The sequence below is a fragment of the Panthera onca genome, chromosome D1, assembly GCF_046562875.1.
Source record: "Panthera onca isolate mPanOnc1 chromosome D1, mPanOnc1 haplotype 2, whole genome shotgun sequence".
Taxonomy (NCBI): Eukaryota; Metazoa; Chordata; class Mammalia; order Carnivora; family Felidae; genus Panthera; species Panthera onca.
Window position 1 is genome coordinate 26,488,711 of NC_138348.1, and position 19,195 is coordinate 26,507,905.

Here is a 19,195-nt window from a genome sequence, read left to right on the forward strand (position 1 = left end):
ACCAGAAATTCTTTCAAGAAGAGATTTGAATGGAGAGAGACTCTCCTGCGGGCACCGGAGAAGCAAACAGGCATTTGTGAACAGCCCGGGGAGATGACCATGGGGCAAGGACCTGAAGGAGGTCTCGAGGAGCTAAGACCAGTCAGTCCTTGGCTAAGACCCAGTAAGGGGCTAGAGTCCAACAGCCCCAAGGAACTGAATTCAGCCAACAACCACGTGAGCCTGGAAGAGGACTCCAACCTTCAGATGAAGCCCAAGCCCTGGGCCAACACCTTGATTTCAACCTTGTGACTATAAGCTGAGAACCCAGTCATGCTGGGCCCTGGCTTCTGACCTACAGAATTGTTAGATGATAAATAAACGTTGTTTTAAGTTACTAAGCTTGTTGTAATTTGTTATGCAGCAACAGAAAATTGACCCAGGCAGGAATGCTCCAACCTGGGGCACATTATTAGAGGAATCCCCCAATGGGTCCTAATAGCATTTTTAGGAAGGAGGGTCCATGCTTTATACCCGGTCGAGAAAGGGGTGCATGGAGTTAACACCAAATACAACTTACTTGCTTCAAAGTTAAAGAGCTGACATTTAATATGAGAGGTCAGCTGACGAAGAAACCTTAAATGTTTTATCATCTTGGATCCCTAACTAAGCATTCAAAGTGGGAGTAAAAGGGGCACCTGGGTGGCTCAGTCGGTTAAGCATCCAACTTCAGCTCAGGTCATGATCTCGCTGTCGTGGGTTCGAGCCCCACGTCGGGCTCTGTGCTGACAGCTCGGAGGCCAGAGGCTGCTTAAGATTCTGTGTCTTCCTCTCTCTCTGCCCCTCCCCTGCTTGTGCTCTGTCTCTCTCTCTCGCTCTCTCTCAAAAATAAACATTAAAAAAATTTTTTTTAAGTGGGAGTAAAAGTAGAAAAATTAGCCTCTTATGTATGTATTGTGTTTATGCTAATTACATAATTTCATACCAGCCTGTGAGGGAGGTATTATTATTCCCAATTCAAAGATGAGTAAGTAGGCTCAGGGAGGTTAAATTCCAAGTCTAAGTCAGTATTTCTCTATCACCTACTCTGTTCCACGTGTCAAGGATACAGTGTTAAACAAGACACTTCCCATCAAACAGCTTTATTCTCTGTTATGTTAATCAGGCAAACAAATGACAGATAGTGATGTACTATGAAAAAAATGAAGCAGAATAACAGGATGAGTGACGGGTGAGGATGGGGGGCGCCTGGGTGGCTCAGTAGGGTAAGTGTCTGACTCTTGATTTCGGCTCAGGTCAGGATCTCACAGTTCATGAGACCAAGCCCTGCATCGGGCTCCATGCTGTCAGTGTGGATTCTCTCTCTCCATCTCTCTCTGCACCCTCCCCACCACTGCTTGCGCTCTCTCTCTCTCTCTCAAAATACATAAACTTAAAAAAATAAAATAAAATAGGGCAGATGGTCAGGGAATGCCTGAGGAGGTGGTATTCACGTGGAAAGACGAAGGAGCAAGCCTCGAGAAGAGCCCGGGGAAGCATGTTTCCAGGCAGGGAGAGCAGCCAGGGAAAAGGCCTCTCTTAAGAACAGAAGGCAGGTCAGCACGAAGAGAGCAGTGAACAAGGGGAAGGGGTTAAAAGATGAAGCTGGAGAGGTGGGCAGCAAGCAGCCACCAGGGCTGGCATCAAACCCAGGTATGGCCAACTTCAAAGCCTGTGCACGTTCTACCACTTTTCTAACACCTCTATGCACATAGTATGCAAATATAAACCACGGCAGAGTCAGAATAATTTTTTCTCACATGAACAGATCAGAATAGAATTCAGCACATCTAGGATTAACAGCAAGTCTGGGACTGAATGAAAAAATGCAATCTATGTAAGCCAAAGCTAAACGTAGGACCTCCTGACCATGGTCTCCAACCCACCACACAAAAAGTTAGCATGGGCATAACCAGAGGCAGTGCTGGTTTTCAGGGCATGGGCCACAACACGGTGACGGGAACAGAAAGGACCGGGGAGAGGAGGAGATACGTGGCCTAGAGAATGACCTTGTGTACCGTTAAGGCCTTGAAGGACAAGCTTACTTCTGTTTGGAAATTAATTTTTAATTTAGATTTAGAACCAAAAGCACCAGTTTCCAGTTAATTATGATAACATTTACATATGAAGTGAATGACTGGCAGCATCATTTCTGGGGATTTATGCCATGAGCCAAAACCCTAGCCAGATAAATAAAAATATGAGCATGGATATATAAGGCCTCTCTGTTGATTCAGAAAAATGCCTTCAATAGAAGATACTTAGCTTTTAAAGGTTCTTACAAATCACAGCTGAACGTTACTAGTCTCTTCCCATCATATAAAATACATCTCTCTCACAAAACCTATTACTAATCTGGGTTTTAAATCAAATTACAGTTTAGTATCAGAGTGGCATATCTAAAATACATTTTATTTTCTTTATATGGGGATCACTAGTTTACTCTCAGTTATCAGTTAAAAATAAGCAGATAAAAATAACAGGTAAAGAGACTAAAGAATCTAAAATGCCTGAATACACTGATTTAAGACTGGTCACACTAAACTGACACATCTTTATTTTTTTTAAAATTTTTTTTAATGTTTATTTTTGAGAGAGAGTGCGTGCGAGAGCGAGCGGGGGAGGGGCAGAGGGAGAGGGAGACACAGAATCCAAAGCAGGCTCCAGGTTGAACTGTCAGCACAGAGCCGGACGTGGGGCTCGAACCCATGAGCCGTGAGATCATGACCTGAGCCGCAGTCGGGCGCTCAACCGACTGAGCCACCAGATGCCCCTAAACTGACTATCAGCATAGGTATTACTATTTTATCAAGAAAAAAAATAGTTTAGTTTCATTCTTGTAGTAATTAAGATTCCTGGGTAGAACAGCTCTTAGTAAAGAATAAAAGCAAGAAGTCATTAATCATAAACAAGAAAACAGAAAATCAATTCTGGCCACTGCTTCACAGTCAGCTTTTATTGCTAATTTCACACTTACATACCTCATAAAGTATAAATGTTAACTATTGTTTAATAACAGCCAACAATTTAGTTTCTATAATGCAGAGAATGATTTTAATGATTCTGTCCATGAAATAATTAATCAGACTAGACTGAAGAATTAGGTAGGCATTAAAAGGTCTAAAAATTAGGAGAAAAACAAATACACCACACACTTCTGCACAACGGCAGAAGGCACCTTGGTGGTTCACTCAGGGTAGAATCTTCTCTACCAGGATCCCTTAGAGAGTAATTCATTTGGGTGGGCAATGACTTAGTTTTCGAAAGAAATACTACTACAAGAATGCTAGACACTTGCCTGTCACCCTGGTCACATTTTTGATGCTGTGATATGAATACAAACATTAACTACAACTATGATTTGAGACACAGATATACCAAAGATGTTAGGTTACAGGCAAAGAACTTAAATATATTCTCTCTAAAGGTGGCCCCAGAGCTCGTTTTCCTAAAATACTACATAACACAGGCAAAACAAAGTCCATAGGCTTTTGCGCAACATATATTCTGAGCGATGTGTTTGAGCAACATTAAAATAGCAACCCTAACACTTAGGATCTACTTCATAAATACAGTGCATCGGAGGCACTTCTTCAGCAGTTGGAACTGATTTTTCTATTCCACTTGCATTTTTAGTTAACAGTGGAAAAAGGTAGGATGTCCCTCCAAATTCCAAGAATGTGCGCTAAGGGATTTGGGGGGAAGCTTATGTCAAAGCCTGCAGTTTTTCAATCTTATCAGAATATGACATTTTTGTAGATGACGGCAAGTCAAAGGTTTTCCCAAAGTCCACCTTAATGTTAAACTTAAAACACAGGCATCTTTAGTAGCATACAAAGCAAAAATCCTGAATAATGCATGCTTTCAAGGATCGGTTTTTCTCACGAAATCTTTTGTAATGTGTCAAAGTTTGAAGACCAAAGGTTGACTCCCTTAGGATGCAGAGTTAAAGAATAAGGACAGGAAAGAGAACTGGATATGAGGAGGAGGAAGATGGAAAAAACATTAAACATGTAACTCTATTTTAACAGTGCTGCCTTTGGGTATACAGCAAGACAATACCATTTTGTTCTCTTTAATAAATGTTACATTACTGTTATATCTTCAACTGAGGTTTAAAAAAAAAGGTATTTGGGGGCGCCTGGGTGGCTCAGTCGGTTGAGCGGCCGACTTCGGCTCAGGTCATGATCTCGCGGTCCGTGAGTTCGAGCCCCGCGTCGGGCTCTGTGCTGACAGCTCAGAGCCTGGAGCCTGTTTCAGATTCTGTGTCTCCCTCTCTCTGCCCCTCCCCCGTTCATGCTCTGTCTCTCTCTGTCTCAAAAATAAACGTTAAAAAAAAAAAATTTTTTTTTAAAAATAAAAATAAAAAAAAGGTATTTGTTCATCGCATATGTATTAAGCACACATGGAAAGAGAAGGGAGAAATGAAGAAAGCACTATTTCATTCCTCTGCTGTCACACCAATGAATTGCCTTCTAAAATGTCACCTGATAACCAACTTCAAAGACTTTTCTCAGATCACACGTTCTTAACTTTTTATCCAGTTCCTAGAAATCCTCCAAAACAGGAATGTCAGCCTTCTAAAAGTTTACCTCCCGATTATCTCAATTATAACTACTGCTCTACTACCTACCAAACCTCCCTCTCTAGTTCCAAAGTGTTTCCTGCAAATAACATTCACCTCGCTGATCCTGATGCCTGCACGGCTCATCAGCACTGATGATAAGCTTCAGAGCCACCCCATCACTCACGCCACTGAGACAAATACTTTCCCAAAGCCCTTATTGTATTTATGGAGCCAAAATTTCATGACCCGGATCAGAATCCCAACTTCAGTCCTTGACTGGTTGCTATCCTGGTCTATTGCTCCACATTCAGTCCTTTACGAAGGCTTCTGGATTCTGTCCGTAGAACACTGTCTGCGTCCGTAATCTCTCTTTTACTTCTTCCACACACATTCAAGCATTTTTTATCTTTTACCTGAATTACTTTATAAGCCTATTAATCTATCTCCTTACCTCAAGTATTTTCCTACTCCAGTTTATCTTATGCAAATTTGCAAAATTAATCCTTCTAAGGTACAGCTATGATTATTTGACATTTCACCAAATCTTAATCGATGATTAATGAATTAAATATAGACTCTTTGTCCCATCCCTCAGAAATATAGGTGAGTATCCCTGGTTATAAAGAAAGATGCTTTATCCCATTTTTACAGGGAGTTTACTGAAACATAGACTGGTAGATTAATAAAATTAAGGTATGAATAGTAGATACGAAATAGGGATTAATGTGGGAGAAAAACTAGGCTTAACTGGCTACCGAGATACTTAATTTTAATTTTTTACGGCTACGTTTTTAGGTCCTTTAACTAAAAATTCACAGCCTAGGATGCTCTTTTTCAGTCAGGAGTCAGGACAGCTGATTTCCTGCTCATGTAGTATGGCAGAACTTCACAGGATGTGTTTAAGAGAACCACAGACACATGTTTGATGAGCAAATCAATAAGGCTATCATACAGATAACTGAGACTATCTAAGAATTAAGGAGGTATCGCTCCCCATAAAAATAATACACAAACATAAACTAATGCTTTAATGAAGACTAAAATAACCAATGGAAAAAAAAAAAAAAAAAAAAAAAAGAAAGGTCCCTTGGTCCAGCACTGCCACTTAATAGTTTCATAACCCTTGCCCCATCGCAACTTAAAAACTTTTAAGCCAGTATCACCGATCACTTTTTATCAATATTATACGAACAGGGAATAAGCATATTGTTTTAAGACATTAACTCAATTTGAAGAATTTAATATTACTGCCATAGAAATATAACATATATCACTACTGCAATTTTACATTAGTTCATATGCCTAAAGGATTAACCTTTGTCTTCCCAATAGACCAAGTTTGAATAGAGCAGGCGCTATCTGTTCTCATACACTCCTGAAAGAAACAAAATTTAAACAAATGGTAAAACATATCAGCGTTCTTGAACAGGAAGACTCAGGATCATCAAGATATCAATTCTTCCCCAACGTAACTTACAATGCGATACAATCCCAATACACTCCCCTGCGGAGTCCCGTCAGCAGGGCAAATGAATGGTTTAAAATTCATTGGAAGAATAATAAAATAAGAATAAACCAAGAAAACTGGTCTATTGAAAAAGAAGAGCAAGGGTAACTCTATCAAATTTTAAATCTTACTTGAGAATATTTATAATTAAGAGTGTGGTACTAAGCAAGTGAGGTACTAACTCATGGACAGTGAGATCAGTGCAACAGAAGACCTAAGAGGGCCAACTGCATATGGAAATCTCTTTGGTCATATCATTGACTAAATTCCAAACAGATAAGAATGAAAGTATTTTTAAAAGTATATATCTAGGTTTTAAAAATTTAAATGTGATCGCTAACTTATTTCAAGTAAACGTAGAACAATACAAAGGTTCACCACTCTGCACTCTAATTTTCTGCATTTATCACCATTTCTAAGGATCTGGCCTTGTTACCAAATTAGAACTGTTCTTCACTAATGCTGTAATTATTCAGAAACAACCCTTGCACAGAATATAATTTTACACTGCCAAAGCAATTAAAAATACAAAAGAACAGTATACATCCTTTTAAATCTTAACACTGAATAAGCTCTTCTTAAAATACTTTCAGAAAAGGATGATCATGATAAATAATGGAATTGGTTGTTACAAAAAGCACAAACAGGGGCACCTGGGTGGCTTGGTTGGTTAAACGTCTGACTCTTGATTTCAGCTCAGGTCATGATCTCACAGTTTTGGGAGTTTGAGCCCCGTGTCGGGCTTTGCGCTGACAGTGCAGAGCCTGCTTGGGACTCTCTTTCTGTCCCTTTCCTGCTTGCCTGCCCTCTCTGTCTCTCTCTAAATAAATAAATAAACTTAAAAAAAAAAAAGCACAAACATACTCTTTAGTGAATATCCCCCGAGGGCCAGTGGCTGTGCCCTGGCTAGCATCCAGGGAGTGTTTTTCCAGAATATTACGGGCAGCTGGACTTAAACGGAACCTAAGAAGAAAACATGAAGAGATTAAGGAAACCAATAAACACTTACATTTGAATCAAATGTACATAAACGTCAACAATTTTGCTGAAACTTAGAAAAATAAAAACTTACAATGAAATTAAAATGACTCCCAGAGATAGTCACAGTAAAATAAATTAATCTGTACGAATCTGGTTTACTTTACTACCAAAACATTTCATACAAATTTACTTAGTTACTATTTCAAAATACTCTTTCAATAAGAGTAAATATTCAGGGTGCCTGGGTGGCTCAATCGGTTGAGTGTCCAACTCTTAATTTCAGCTCAGGTCATGATTCCAGGGTCATGACCCTGTGTCATGAGGATTGTCAAGGATTGAGCCCTGCGTTGGGCTCCGCGCTGAGCCTGCTTAAGATTCTCATTCTCTCTCTCTCTCTCTCTCTCTGTCTGTCTCTCCCCCTCTGCCCACCTCCCCTGCTCTCACTCTCTCTCTCAAAAAAAAAAAAAAAAAAAAAGTAAATATTCAAAAGAGGAGAGTTTCTATTTCGAGTAATAATTTTTCAAATGGTTCCTAATCAAACACATCAATATGGAACTAGATAAATCATTCCTTCATTTTTTCTGTGTGTGGTAAAAATACATAAAATTTACAATTTAAAACATTTTTAGGTGTACAATTGAGTGGCATAAAGTACAATTACACCAGCCATCTCCAGAACTTTCATTCTCCCAAACTGAAACTCTGTCCCCATTAAACACGAACTCCCCACTCCCCTAGCTCCCAGCAGACAGCTTTCTACCCTCTTTACCAATTTGGCTACTCTGGGTAATTCACGTAAGTGGAATTACATTACATCTGTCTTTTTGTGGTTGGCTTATTTTACTTAGCATAATGTCTTCAAGGTTCATCCATGTCATGGTATATGTGTCAGTGTTTCCATCCTTTCCAAAGCTGAGTAACATTTCATTGTATGTATACGGCACATTTTGGACACCTGAGTTGTTCCCATCTTTTGGCTACTGTGAATAACACTGCTATACGTGGTTATACAAATATCTCTGAGTTCCTGCTTTCAACTTTTTTGAGTATATACCGAGAAAAGGAATTGCTTGAGTATATACCGAGAAAAGGAATTGCTTGAGTATATACCGAGAAAAGGATCATATGGTAATTCTATTTTTAATTTTTTAGGAACTGCCATGCTGTTTTCCAGTGATTGCACCATTTTACATTCCTACCAACAGTGCACAACTGTTGTAATTTCTCTGTCAACACATTATTATCATTATTTTTTTTTAACAATAGCCAATCCAATGAATGTGAAATGGTAGCTCGCTGTGGCATTGACTGGCAATTCCCTAATGATTAGGGACACTGAGCATCTTTTCACATGTTTATTGGCCATTCATACATCTTCTTTGGACAAAATATATATCTGAGTACTTGGCCTATTTTTTAAAAAAATTTTCTAATGTTTATTTATTTTTGAGAGACAGAGACACAGAGCACCAGTGGGGGAGGGGCAGAGAGAGGGAGACCCAGAATCCGAAGCAGGCTCCAGGCTCTGAGCTGTCAGCACAGAGCCCGACGCGGGGCCTGAACCTGCAAACGGGGAGATCATGACCTGAGCCAAAGTCGGACGCTTAACCAACTGAGCCACCCAGGCACCCCTACTTTGCCTATTTTAATTGAATTGTTTGTTTTGTTGTTGTTGAATTGTATCCTTTATATATTTCTAAAAGACATTAGTATTTACATGAAAGCATTATTTTAGATTTACTCCAAAGAGTTAAGAGGCAAAACACTTACGTTGATTATTAGACATGGAAACTGAGACATACCAAAAGGCCACACAACTACTGAGTGTCCACTCTTCGATTATGACCTTTAGGCAAAGCAGCAGATACAAATAACTATACAGTTTGATAAAGATGTGACAATTGAAAATTGAATAAAAGGGGCTGGGTCCAGAAGTGTGTAACTAAAAAATGGAGAGGAAGGAACGTGGTACTTGCTCCAGTTTCGGGAAACAGCTCTAGGCGATATGGACTCAGTGCTATCAAATCTTTAGATTTTTCAGAAGAAACTGAAATTTTAGATTTTTTGTAAGATTAACTATAACCAATTCAGAACTTTTATTTAAGAAAATCACTGTGTGGGCCAACACTGTGCGGTTCGCAAGTCTGCTGCTTTATAACCTACACCCCCGGGTCTCAGACTCATTAAGTCTCTAGTGATGGATCGTCACAGAATGACGGAGTACACACTGTGGTCTCTGCAACAGGAGAAGAGCAGTAAACACAGCCAGGAGCCTGCCTCTGGTTTTCATGGTAAATTAAGGGAAGTTAAAGCAAGGAAGTCAGAAGTGCTGTATAAACGGTGACGGGAATTTACAACTCAGCACTTCAAAATCACTGTGGATTTTTTTCTGACAAAAGCTGACATTGGTAAGCTGAAGGAAAAATTTTTTAAAAAGGAAAAATTCTGCACTTTTATTTAAGTCTGAAAGTGGTTCATAAGAGGACCCTTCTCGATGAAGAGCTTTTTCTTATAAAGTAATTTTGTATAATTATAGAGAATGTTAAAATAAATAAATGAACTTGTTAGAATTTTCTGAGTCCATCCATTTAAGCTATGCAAAGCTGAAATGAAATGGTGTTTGCTAAGTGTGTTATACAGGGATAAAATTGAGCTCTAATCTGTGTCAGACACTCACATGCAGAATAGTTGCAAAGAAATGCATGTTAAGATGCTAATTCCATTTTACTTAAAAAAATTGTTTAATGTTTATTTTTTGAGAGACACAGAGAGAGAGGGAGAGACAGAGAGAGAGAGAGAGAGAGAGAGAGAGAAAATGAATGAGTGGGGGAGGGGCAGAGAGAGAGGGAGATATAGAATCTGAAGCAGACTCCAGGCCCTGAGCTGTCAGCACAGACCCCGACATGGGGCTTGAACTCAGGAACTGTGAGATCATGACCTGAGCCGAAGTCGGAGGCTTAACTGACTGAGCCACCCAGGCACTGCTGCTAATTCCATTTTACATCAGTTATACATTTAAAACTGGAATTCACATTATGGTAACTAGAATTCCATGGATGAAAACACGATCTGAAATTTGGTATATTAAATTCCATCCCAGAAGGCTAAAACCCAATTCAAGTTCAACATGGACAACACAGACTGCTTTGTTCTCCACCAGGTGAGCAGAGCTTTCCTACTACCTGGAACAGGGCAGGTATTCAAGAACTATTTGTTTGTTGAATGAACAATGACATAAAATAATCATTCCTAGGCGTCAGTTACCTAAGAGAAAAAAAGGAAGATCTGCCACTTCATATATAAGGTACAAAGATGTTTGATAATGATTAAGATACCCTAGGAGTTGCCATCACTTTTGGTTTTGTTTTGTTTTTTTACATCAGCATCCAAATAAACATACTCACTGCAGTTTTCCCGGTATATGTTCCTTTTTGACAGGAGTAGAAATCTGTGGTTCTGGCGAGGGGCAAGGCACTGATGGTTTTGAAGCTGGTGATGGAGGACCTACATCTTTGGGGATTTCAACATGTTTCCAATCTTCTCCTTCTTCAACTAGCAAACCAATTAGTGCCCCTAGCCGTATATTTTTAGATCCTTCTTCAACCTATATTTCAAAAAGAAAATAACTGCAGAGATGGAAAGGCTCATGACCTCACGAAGTAGTTTACATAATTCTGTACTGATTAGAAAGATCTTAATTTGAGCTAAAATCTGCTCCCCAGTCAGCCTGCCTCCTCCTTCCACCCACCACCGTCCTTTCCTGCCTTCCCCCATGCATGCCTTCCTTCACCATTCTCCCTCTCCCAGTTATTCATGCGACAGCGTGAAAAAAAAAATCCAGAATCTCTTCTCTGACAGCTTTCAAATATGTAAGAGTGATCATACCATCTTCCTTTTGATGTCAATCGTACAAATCCAAACAGGAGACTATGGTTTTATCCCTCAACTACTTGTCTTTCCCAGACAGTTTCTACACAATGGCTTAGGAATTCCAGGAGCTCACGAGGAATTAACTCTCCTAAGTGAGTCCTACTGACTAATGTTAACATAAAATATGTTCAGTGAACAGTCTCTGGAGAAAAGAATATCCCATCGCATAAACAGAATTGGTTAACTACCCTGGTTAATGTTGGTTTCTGTCTTTCCCTATATTTAATTTTTTCCCTATGTATCTATTTACAAAACCTGAGAAATAAAATAAAACCCCACGAATTTTTACAAATACAACAGAAACACACTGGTGACTCAGCTAATCAAACAATTTTTCATAGATAATGTCAATTAAAAGAATAAATAAGATTGAAGTTAAAAAAAACAATGTATTTTAAACATTTCAGCAGCATTCATTTATAAAGGAAGAGTTGCTTTTTATTTAGTTAGTAAGATAAGTCCCTAGAGAACCTTCAGATGACAATGTTTTTAAGTTCAGTACTGGAAGAAAATGTCATTCCTTTAAAATTTGTATTATTCTCTTTCAATTACATTAAATAAAGTTCATTACCGATGTAATGTAGTGAATAATAGAATGCGAGGCTGTAGGATGTTCACTAATAGAGTAATTATAAGAGCTTAACTCCTAAAATGGGCATGACATTTCTGATTAACATTAATTTTGATGGTTATCAGTATATGCACTAGTCTAAAAATAAATAAGGCATAAGTTCTGGAAGTTAGGAAGCTTTCAAAGTTTACTAATTACTGGTGGAGAAGAACAGAAATAACACTTTGATGAAGTGTTATACATATATAAGACACAGGTACATAAGATAAGGACATTTCATGAAGTGCAACCTGTGAAAAAAACACAAAACAACCCAAGAACAATTTGTTTAGCTGTCTGCCACATACTGAAAAGTTTTAGTTCTGTGGACTACTCGTTTTTTTTTTACTATTATGTCAAAAGGATAAATTAATATTATTTCAAATAAAATTTGTGTTTTAAAACAAAAAACACACTCAACATGGATCAAGAGTGGACAGGAGAGGAGTGCCCCATCGGTAAGGGTTGGAAAGTTGCGCTTGAAGGGCCAGCAGGAGGCTGGCAGGACTGGGGAGTGGACAGCGGACAGCAGCGAAAGCGAAAATAGGCAGGAAGGCCTGGGGCAAACGTATTTCTCCACAGGACCACACACCGGCTGCTGAACTCCATCCCCAGACACAGACCCCAGGGATGGGGCCTCTTTCTTTACAAGAGACATTCCCATAGGCTGAAATGAATCACCTGCAAATGTGCTCCATACTGCCCACCGGAGCTTCCTCAGTGTATCCGCTAATAGGAGATGCTGAAGTCAGCAGAATTTCCCAACAGAGAAATTATTTGAGGGGGTTCACTCCACTCAAGGTGCTGGGAAAAACAGTATTTTGATTGTGATGTTAAAAAATAATAAGTTAAGCAATTATTTAAATATTTTCTTCTGTAAAATAGGACAGTGTGAGAGCTGCTGAGCACAGAAGGAGCATGCACTGCGGTCAGTGGAGTTGAGCCGAGTCGCATGGCTGACTTGGTTTGAAAACTTAGTAACAATTTTCTATCATGGTTCAAACCATTATACAGCTTTAAACTGTATTCTTTAATATACACACTTTAACTCATGTGCACAATGAACTTTGGTCTAAAAGGAAGGCACATAGAGGCACCCGGGTGGCTCAGTCGGTTAAGTGTCTGACTTCGGCTCAGGTCATGATCTCGCAGTCAGTGAGTTCGAGCCCCGCATCAGGCTCTGTGCCGACAGCTCGGAGCCTGGAGCCTGCTTCGGATTCTGTGTCTCCCTCTCTCTCTGCTCCTCCCCAACTCAGCTCTGTCTTTCTCTGTCTCTCAAAGATGCATAAATGTTAAAAAAAAATTTTTTTAAAGGAAGACACATAAGAAATACTGACACTGACAAATCAATGGCAAGCTAAAAATGCACAGCGGGGAGAAAAAAAACAGTCATTAGTCTTTGAGTAACAGTTTGGCATTCAATTGCCAGGCACTGTTCTAGCACTGTGTCAACTCATTTAATTCTCCTAACAACATTACAAGGTAAGTGCTATTAGTATTCATGTACAGATGAGGAAACTGAAGCACAGAAAGGTTAAATAACTTGCTCAATAAGGGAGGAAAGGGACCTAACAATAAAAATTATATTGAAAAACTACAGTCTTCAAAAAAACACCAGTGACACAGTATTAGAGTGAGATGCAGCTAAGAAATTGATTGGAGAACACAAATAGTACCAAAAATAATATATCTTTGTTTTTTAATTTTCAGATGATCAAGTAAGCCCTGTCCAACGTGGAGCTTCAACTCACGACCCCGAGATCAAGTCACCTGCTCCACCGACTAAGCCAGCCAGGTGTCCCTACAGCAAGTATGTTTTACAATTTTGCTTTAATATCCATGGATTTCAGAAAAAATTCTATTCTTGAAAATTGTTTTGAATAGTAATGGTCTACCAATATTATAAAATCTATCAGTGAATGTTTTGCTAGTCAATAAATTAAAATTTCAAAAAATTATAGAAGTTCAAATAATCTTAACATCCCCACCCTTTTCACCCTCAAAAGTATCCTGGTTTGTAACAAATCATATAAGAAGCCAAACCAGACGATCTTTAATAAATTCTCCAAATATGTCATCCTAATATGCTATTTTATTAATTTATCATTTAAAACACTTGCTGTCCAATTTACCAGATAAATTTAAGACTAAGCTTATGAACTGGCATGTGTGTAAAAATTTAAGGTTTTCCGCACAGCAATTTACCAGTGATTAAATAAGACTTTTTAACAACTCCCTCATTAACTGAACTAAACTGGAAATGAATCATAAAATTATCTACACTGACAGCAATTGCTCTTTATTAACATTATTAAGAGCTTCTAAGCTTTTTTCTGGTTCTAATTAAAATGTAATAATTATTAGTTTATATCTAAAATGGAAATCAGATGCAAAAATTACGAATGAGAAGAGAATGAAATTGGGCAGGGGGAGGAGAAGAATACAAAAACCTCTCAAAGACTATGCAAACAAACCTCCATGAAGAGCAAAACAGACAATAATTTCTAATTGTTTCAAAAACGTGGGCAAACTAAAAACTAGAGCTTTTTGTCATCACTTGCCTTTTAATGAGATCAATCATCCAACTCCTTGACTCTGAAAGTAAAGATCTCTTATATGTATTCTTATTAAAATCATTTTATTATTTGCTCATATGAGAATTATTCCACAGTGAAAGACAGGTGTAACTGGCAGGAGGGTGGGAGGGCTGAGAGTGGAGTAGGGTGAAAGACTAAAAATCCCCAGTAATATCACCTTGACTTTTTTTCACCAGAAAACTGTATACATTAGGACATGAATATACTCCCATTCCTATTATCCAAAACGCATGTGGAATAATCATAAAGCCACAAGGCCCTAAAATATACATATAATCTTTTCTTTGGCAAGGAAGTAGCCATTTGTGCTGCTAAAGCCCTTAATCAATCACATACTCCCACTAGGCCCCCTACCTTTTCAGAGCATTAGGGGCCAGATGAATAGGCACTACCGACCTATAACACTGTTAGCAATGTGAAATGCATTACAAAGCAGCTAAGTGGGAAAAGCTATCAATTCTGAAAGACTTTCATAGTCAAAGGACCCAGAGCTAGGTCTAAGAACACAGCTTGCCAAAAGCATACACAATAAAACGTAGCTGGGTTTGTTACATATTGTAATTCAAGCAATCTTTTCCTTTTTCAAACTCTGCATAAATTAGTTAGAAACTATTTTTTTAATTTTTTTAATGTTTATTTATTATTTTGAGAGAGACAGAGAGACAGAGAGAGCACGAGCATGAACGGGGGAGGGGCAGAGAGAGGGAGACAATCTGAAGCAGGCTCCAGGCGCTGTCAGCACAGAGCCCAACACGGAGCTCGAACCCACGGACCATGAGATCATGACCTGAGCCGAAGTCGGATGCTTTTGGTATCAATATTTATATTTTCCTTATTATGAAGGTATAGAAATTTTAGTTTTCCATTCATGTTTCCTCCAAGGAAGTATTTTCAACAATGTGCTTTAATGTGGCCGTTAATATTGTAGATGACAAGTAAAGACAGTTTGATAATCAGAATGTAAAAAGCAACATATAAATGACTAGAAAAAAGGGGAAAGGTTTCTAGTAGAAAACACGAATGGAAAACTATATATAGATCTACATCTAAATAGACTGTAACATTCCAAAGTGTAGCCTCTGGATAAAATGTACAAAGGAAGGGGTTATATCCATGCCCAAAACAGAGGTGAGCTGGTGTCTCAGAACTGAAAACCCATCAACAATGGACTACTAATAGATGTGCGGCCTCTCTGTACCAAACTACAGCGGCCCAAATGAATACTAACCATTCAGTCGCAAACAACGAATACAAATTATTAGGTAAAAAAACAGACTGACATGCGAGCTAATGGTCACCAAGAGCTGGGTGAGTAATTGTAATAATGATGAAGACAGCAACATATATTGACACTTGGTGGGCAACAGGTCTTGTAATGAGTATGTGTGTATTATCTCAATCTCTACTACTATCCATGATGTAGATGGTATTGTCATTATCCTCATTACGAGGAAAAATGCACCGAGAGGTTAAAGAATTTGCCAACTATTACATAACTAATAACTGGCAGAATCTATTAGCTATATGAATCAGGCAGCAGTTTAACTCCAGAGCCTACAATCTTAGCTGTTACAACATATTATTACATGTTCTAGAAGAAACAAACACGCTCCATCAGTGAATATATCATGTAACCCTAAGTAGGCTTTAAGCATTTTATTTTAATTTTCACAAAAATGCTACTATTTCATTATAAAAACAATATAGCTATTATAGAAAGTTTAGACAATAAAGAAAAATAGAAAATATGGGGTAGGAGGATCTTAGTTCCATCCCCCAAAAACAACTGACATTTTTACAACACTTTAATCTTTTCTATACATGTTTTTCTTTAAAGTCCTATAAGATTGGGGCACCTGGGTGGCTCAGTCGGTTAAGCGGCTGACTTCAACTCCGATCATGATCTCAAGGTTTGTGGGTTTGAGCTCCACAACTGGGCTCTCTACTGTCAGTGCAGAGCCCATTTCGGATCCCTGTCTCCTTCTCTCTCCCAAAAATAAATAAACATTAAAAAAAAATTTTTTTTTAAGTCCTACAAGATTATAATCACTGCCCATATACAATGTTTTCATTTTTTAAAATGTTTTATTTTTGAGAGAGAGAGCAGGAGCAGGTGAGGGGCAGAGAGAGAGGCAGACAGAAGATCTGAAGCAGGCTCTGCGCTCACAGCAGAAAGGCCGATGGCTGGGCTCGAACTCATGAACCACAAGATCATGACCTGAGCCCAAGTCAGACGCTCAACCAACTGAGGCACTCAGGCGCCCCTGCCCATATACAATTTTAAAAGCGTTTTTTCAAAAAAATTGAAAAATTTTTATTAATGTATAACATGTAAAGAAACTACATTTTTTTCTAGAAGCAATTTTTAATGGCTACATGATATTCCACGTTTTCTTCTGTTAACTAACCTTTCTTTTATTGCTAGACACTTTGATTGAACGTCTGTACTAATAGCTTCCACTTCTAGTAATACCATTACAGTATTCAAGGCATAGCTCCATATTTTAAATTAGTGATAAAGCAAAGATTGCCCAGAGAGGAATATTCAAAATTACTGCATCTATTTAAATTGGGATCTCAAAGGAAATGACTTCAGTTTTGCTAAACCCACAAGTATATATATATCATTAAAAAGCTCATGAAACAGAAAATATACTATCAATAGACAAGACTGTCAACTCAACTGTTTTTAAGTGTGAAAAATACCACATATGTATCTTTTTATATAGGTATTTTTAAATGATTGCAAAAATGTCCAAACTGTAAGGATGAGTCAGAGTTGGACCAGGCCACTGAGTGAGGCTATGAAACCTATAGACAAGAATCTGCACTGGACAACTTAAGATATTCTTGTCTGGAGAACAGGAGCTGAACAGATGGTCACTTTACATACTTCCAATCCTGGGAGTCCTGGGGACAGATGAAGAGGATTTCTTGATTTCGTGTGATACAGTAAAACGTTCCTTCTTTCTGGTTTAACTGACTACAAACTCGGAAACTGCTAGTGTTGAGCTTTAACCTATTGCTTTGTCTTCAAATTCCACCTCAAAGAGCCTTCTCTCTTCTCAGGCCAGAATGCTTCTCATTCTCTATGAAGAAACCCACAACACTGAGTACCACTGTCATGGTTGAAATATTTCCATGTTGTCTGATCATCACTGGCTATTATCAGACCTTAAAACTCAACTATTTTAAACATCTGAATTAAAAATGTATTATGTACATACAGATAACACAACACTGTAAATACAGTGGTAAAAATAAAGGGTGACTCTAATTCAAGGAACTTCCCATTTAAGAGATCTTCATCCTGTTGAAGACATCAAAATATAAACTTACCACTATTTTGGCCAAGATGCCATCATCACTTGCATCTAAGGTAACCACAGCTTTGTCAGTCTCTATTTCACATAAGGCATCTCCAGCACTCACAGCTTCACCTACAAAACAAGACTGGGTTTGTTTTGTTTTTTTTTAAAAAATATGAATATTAGTACGTGGGCTGGAGTGTGCTTAAGTAAAACATGAATAATAAATACCAGGATATTCGGTAGCTAGCTCTAGGCTATAGAATTACAAGTAATTCTCATTGTATATGTGTGTGTGTTTGCACGTGTGTATAAATGTATGGTTTGCTATATTCTCCAAAAGCTCTATAATGGACATAAACTATATCTGTTATAATAAAAGACAATTACAAAAGATTACTGAGCAAATGTTAAAAAATGAAGTTTACATTTTAGAGACAATAGCAACGAATACATATTCTCCTCCAAACAAATCAATTCCAGACCCATTCCTTTCTTTTTAATATATTTTGACTATCATTCCATGAAGAGAAAAGTTTTACAATTAATAGCGCTTCTGGGTTAACATCGTAGGGTGAGTTCGGAAACCCTGTTGGCACTGCAGAGCATAAATAAAGTATATTAAACAAAATGAGACAATGTCATAGACACAACTGAGGTCAAATAAGAAACACGTCTGTGCAACAGAAAGTATGGAAACTCAAAAATGTTGAGCAGTACCTGCCTTGCTGTTTCTGGATCCAGAAGCAGGTGTGTGTGTTGTGTGGAGGGGGTGATCAGTGGGGAGAATGCCGTGGTTTTCTTTGGAGTAAAGAGAACTAAAAGTGATTTGCTGAAGTGATTTGCGAATCAGAATCTCCCCTTAAAGCCAGGGCTGGATCAGTGCCTTTACTCAAAATAGGGGGCTGATTAAGTGGGCAATGAAGACATGTTGACTAGGACTATGGCTTTACAAAGAACTGCAGTAGTCTAGGAGGTGGGGTACAAAACACTGCCTTAGTACCAGGATCTGAGCCAAGCCACCCTCTGTCCATCACTGCATCCTACCAGTATCTCCAATATCACAGCAAAATCCCTAGACTGGGAGTGAGGAAAGGGAGGGCAGGAAGACATTGAAACACAAACAAAAAGCCTTCCACTGAAAAGTAAATTACAAAATGCAATTCCAAAACATTTGAAGAAATTTAATGCTAAGAAAGAAAACCACAAAATCAATCACTGAAAAAAAAATATTTCAGATGCAACTCATTTAGTGCAGCCTGCCAAAGATTTTTAAGTAAGTATTTTGAGGATGCTCAGAAATACAAATGAAGGTAAAAGGCCCATCACAAGAACAAGAGATAAAAAACAGTGTACAGAAATGAAACAAAGTAATATCATGTAGGAAGGAAAGAACTAATTAGAAATCTTGGAAACGAAAAATATAGTCACTGAAATAGAAACAATCAATGGGATGTACTCTAGACTGGACATAGTGAAGTGAATTAGTGAATTAAAGGTGGCATTAAGGAACTACTTGGAACTTAATACAGGCAGAGAAAAAGATTAAAAATAGAAGAGAGCACTTAAGAGACACAACGTCCGTCTAATGGATTTTCCAACGGAAGAGTATAGAAGCAATACATGAAAAGATAATTGCTGAGAATTTCCTACAACGGAAAGGAAATATGTATCCTC

The 19,195-nt window shown here is 38.3% G+C and overlaps 1 protein-coding gene across 3 annotated transcripts in view; it reads right to left on the bottom strand.

Annotated features, from left to right (window-relative positions):
* The window catches only part of PDHX (pyruvate dehydrogenase complex component X), a 72,649-nt gene that overhangs the window by 25,794 nt on the left and 27,660 nt on the right, over positions 1–19,195 (bottom strand). For all 3 annotated transcript variants that reach the window (XM_060606330.3, XM_060606332.3, XM_060606331.3), the window contains exons 3-5: positions 17,550–17,650; positions 10,478–10,677; positions 6,957–7,055 (exon numbers count right to left, since the gene is read on the bottom strand). In XM_060606330.3, the coding sequence (XP_060462313.1) occupies positions 6,957–7,055; positions 10,478–10,677; positions 17,550–17,650 (400 nt within the window). The remainder of the gene's footprint in view (positions 1–6,956; positions 7,056–10,477; positions 10,678–17,549; positions 17,651–19,195) is intronic.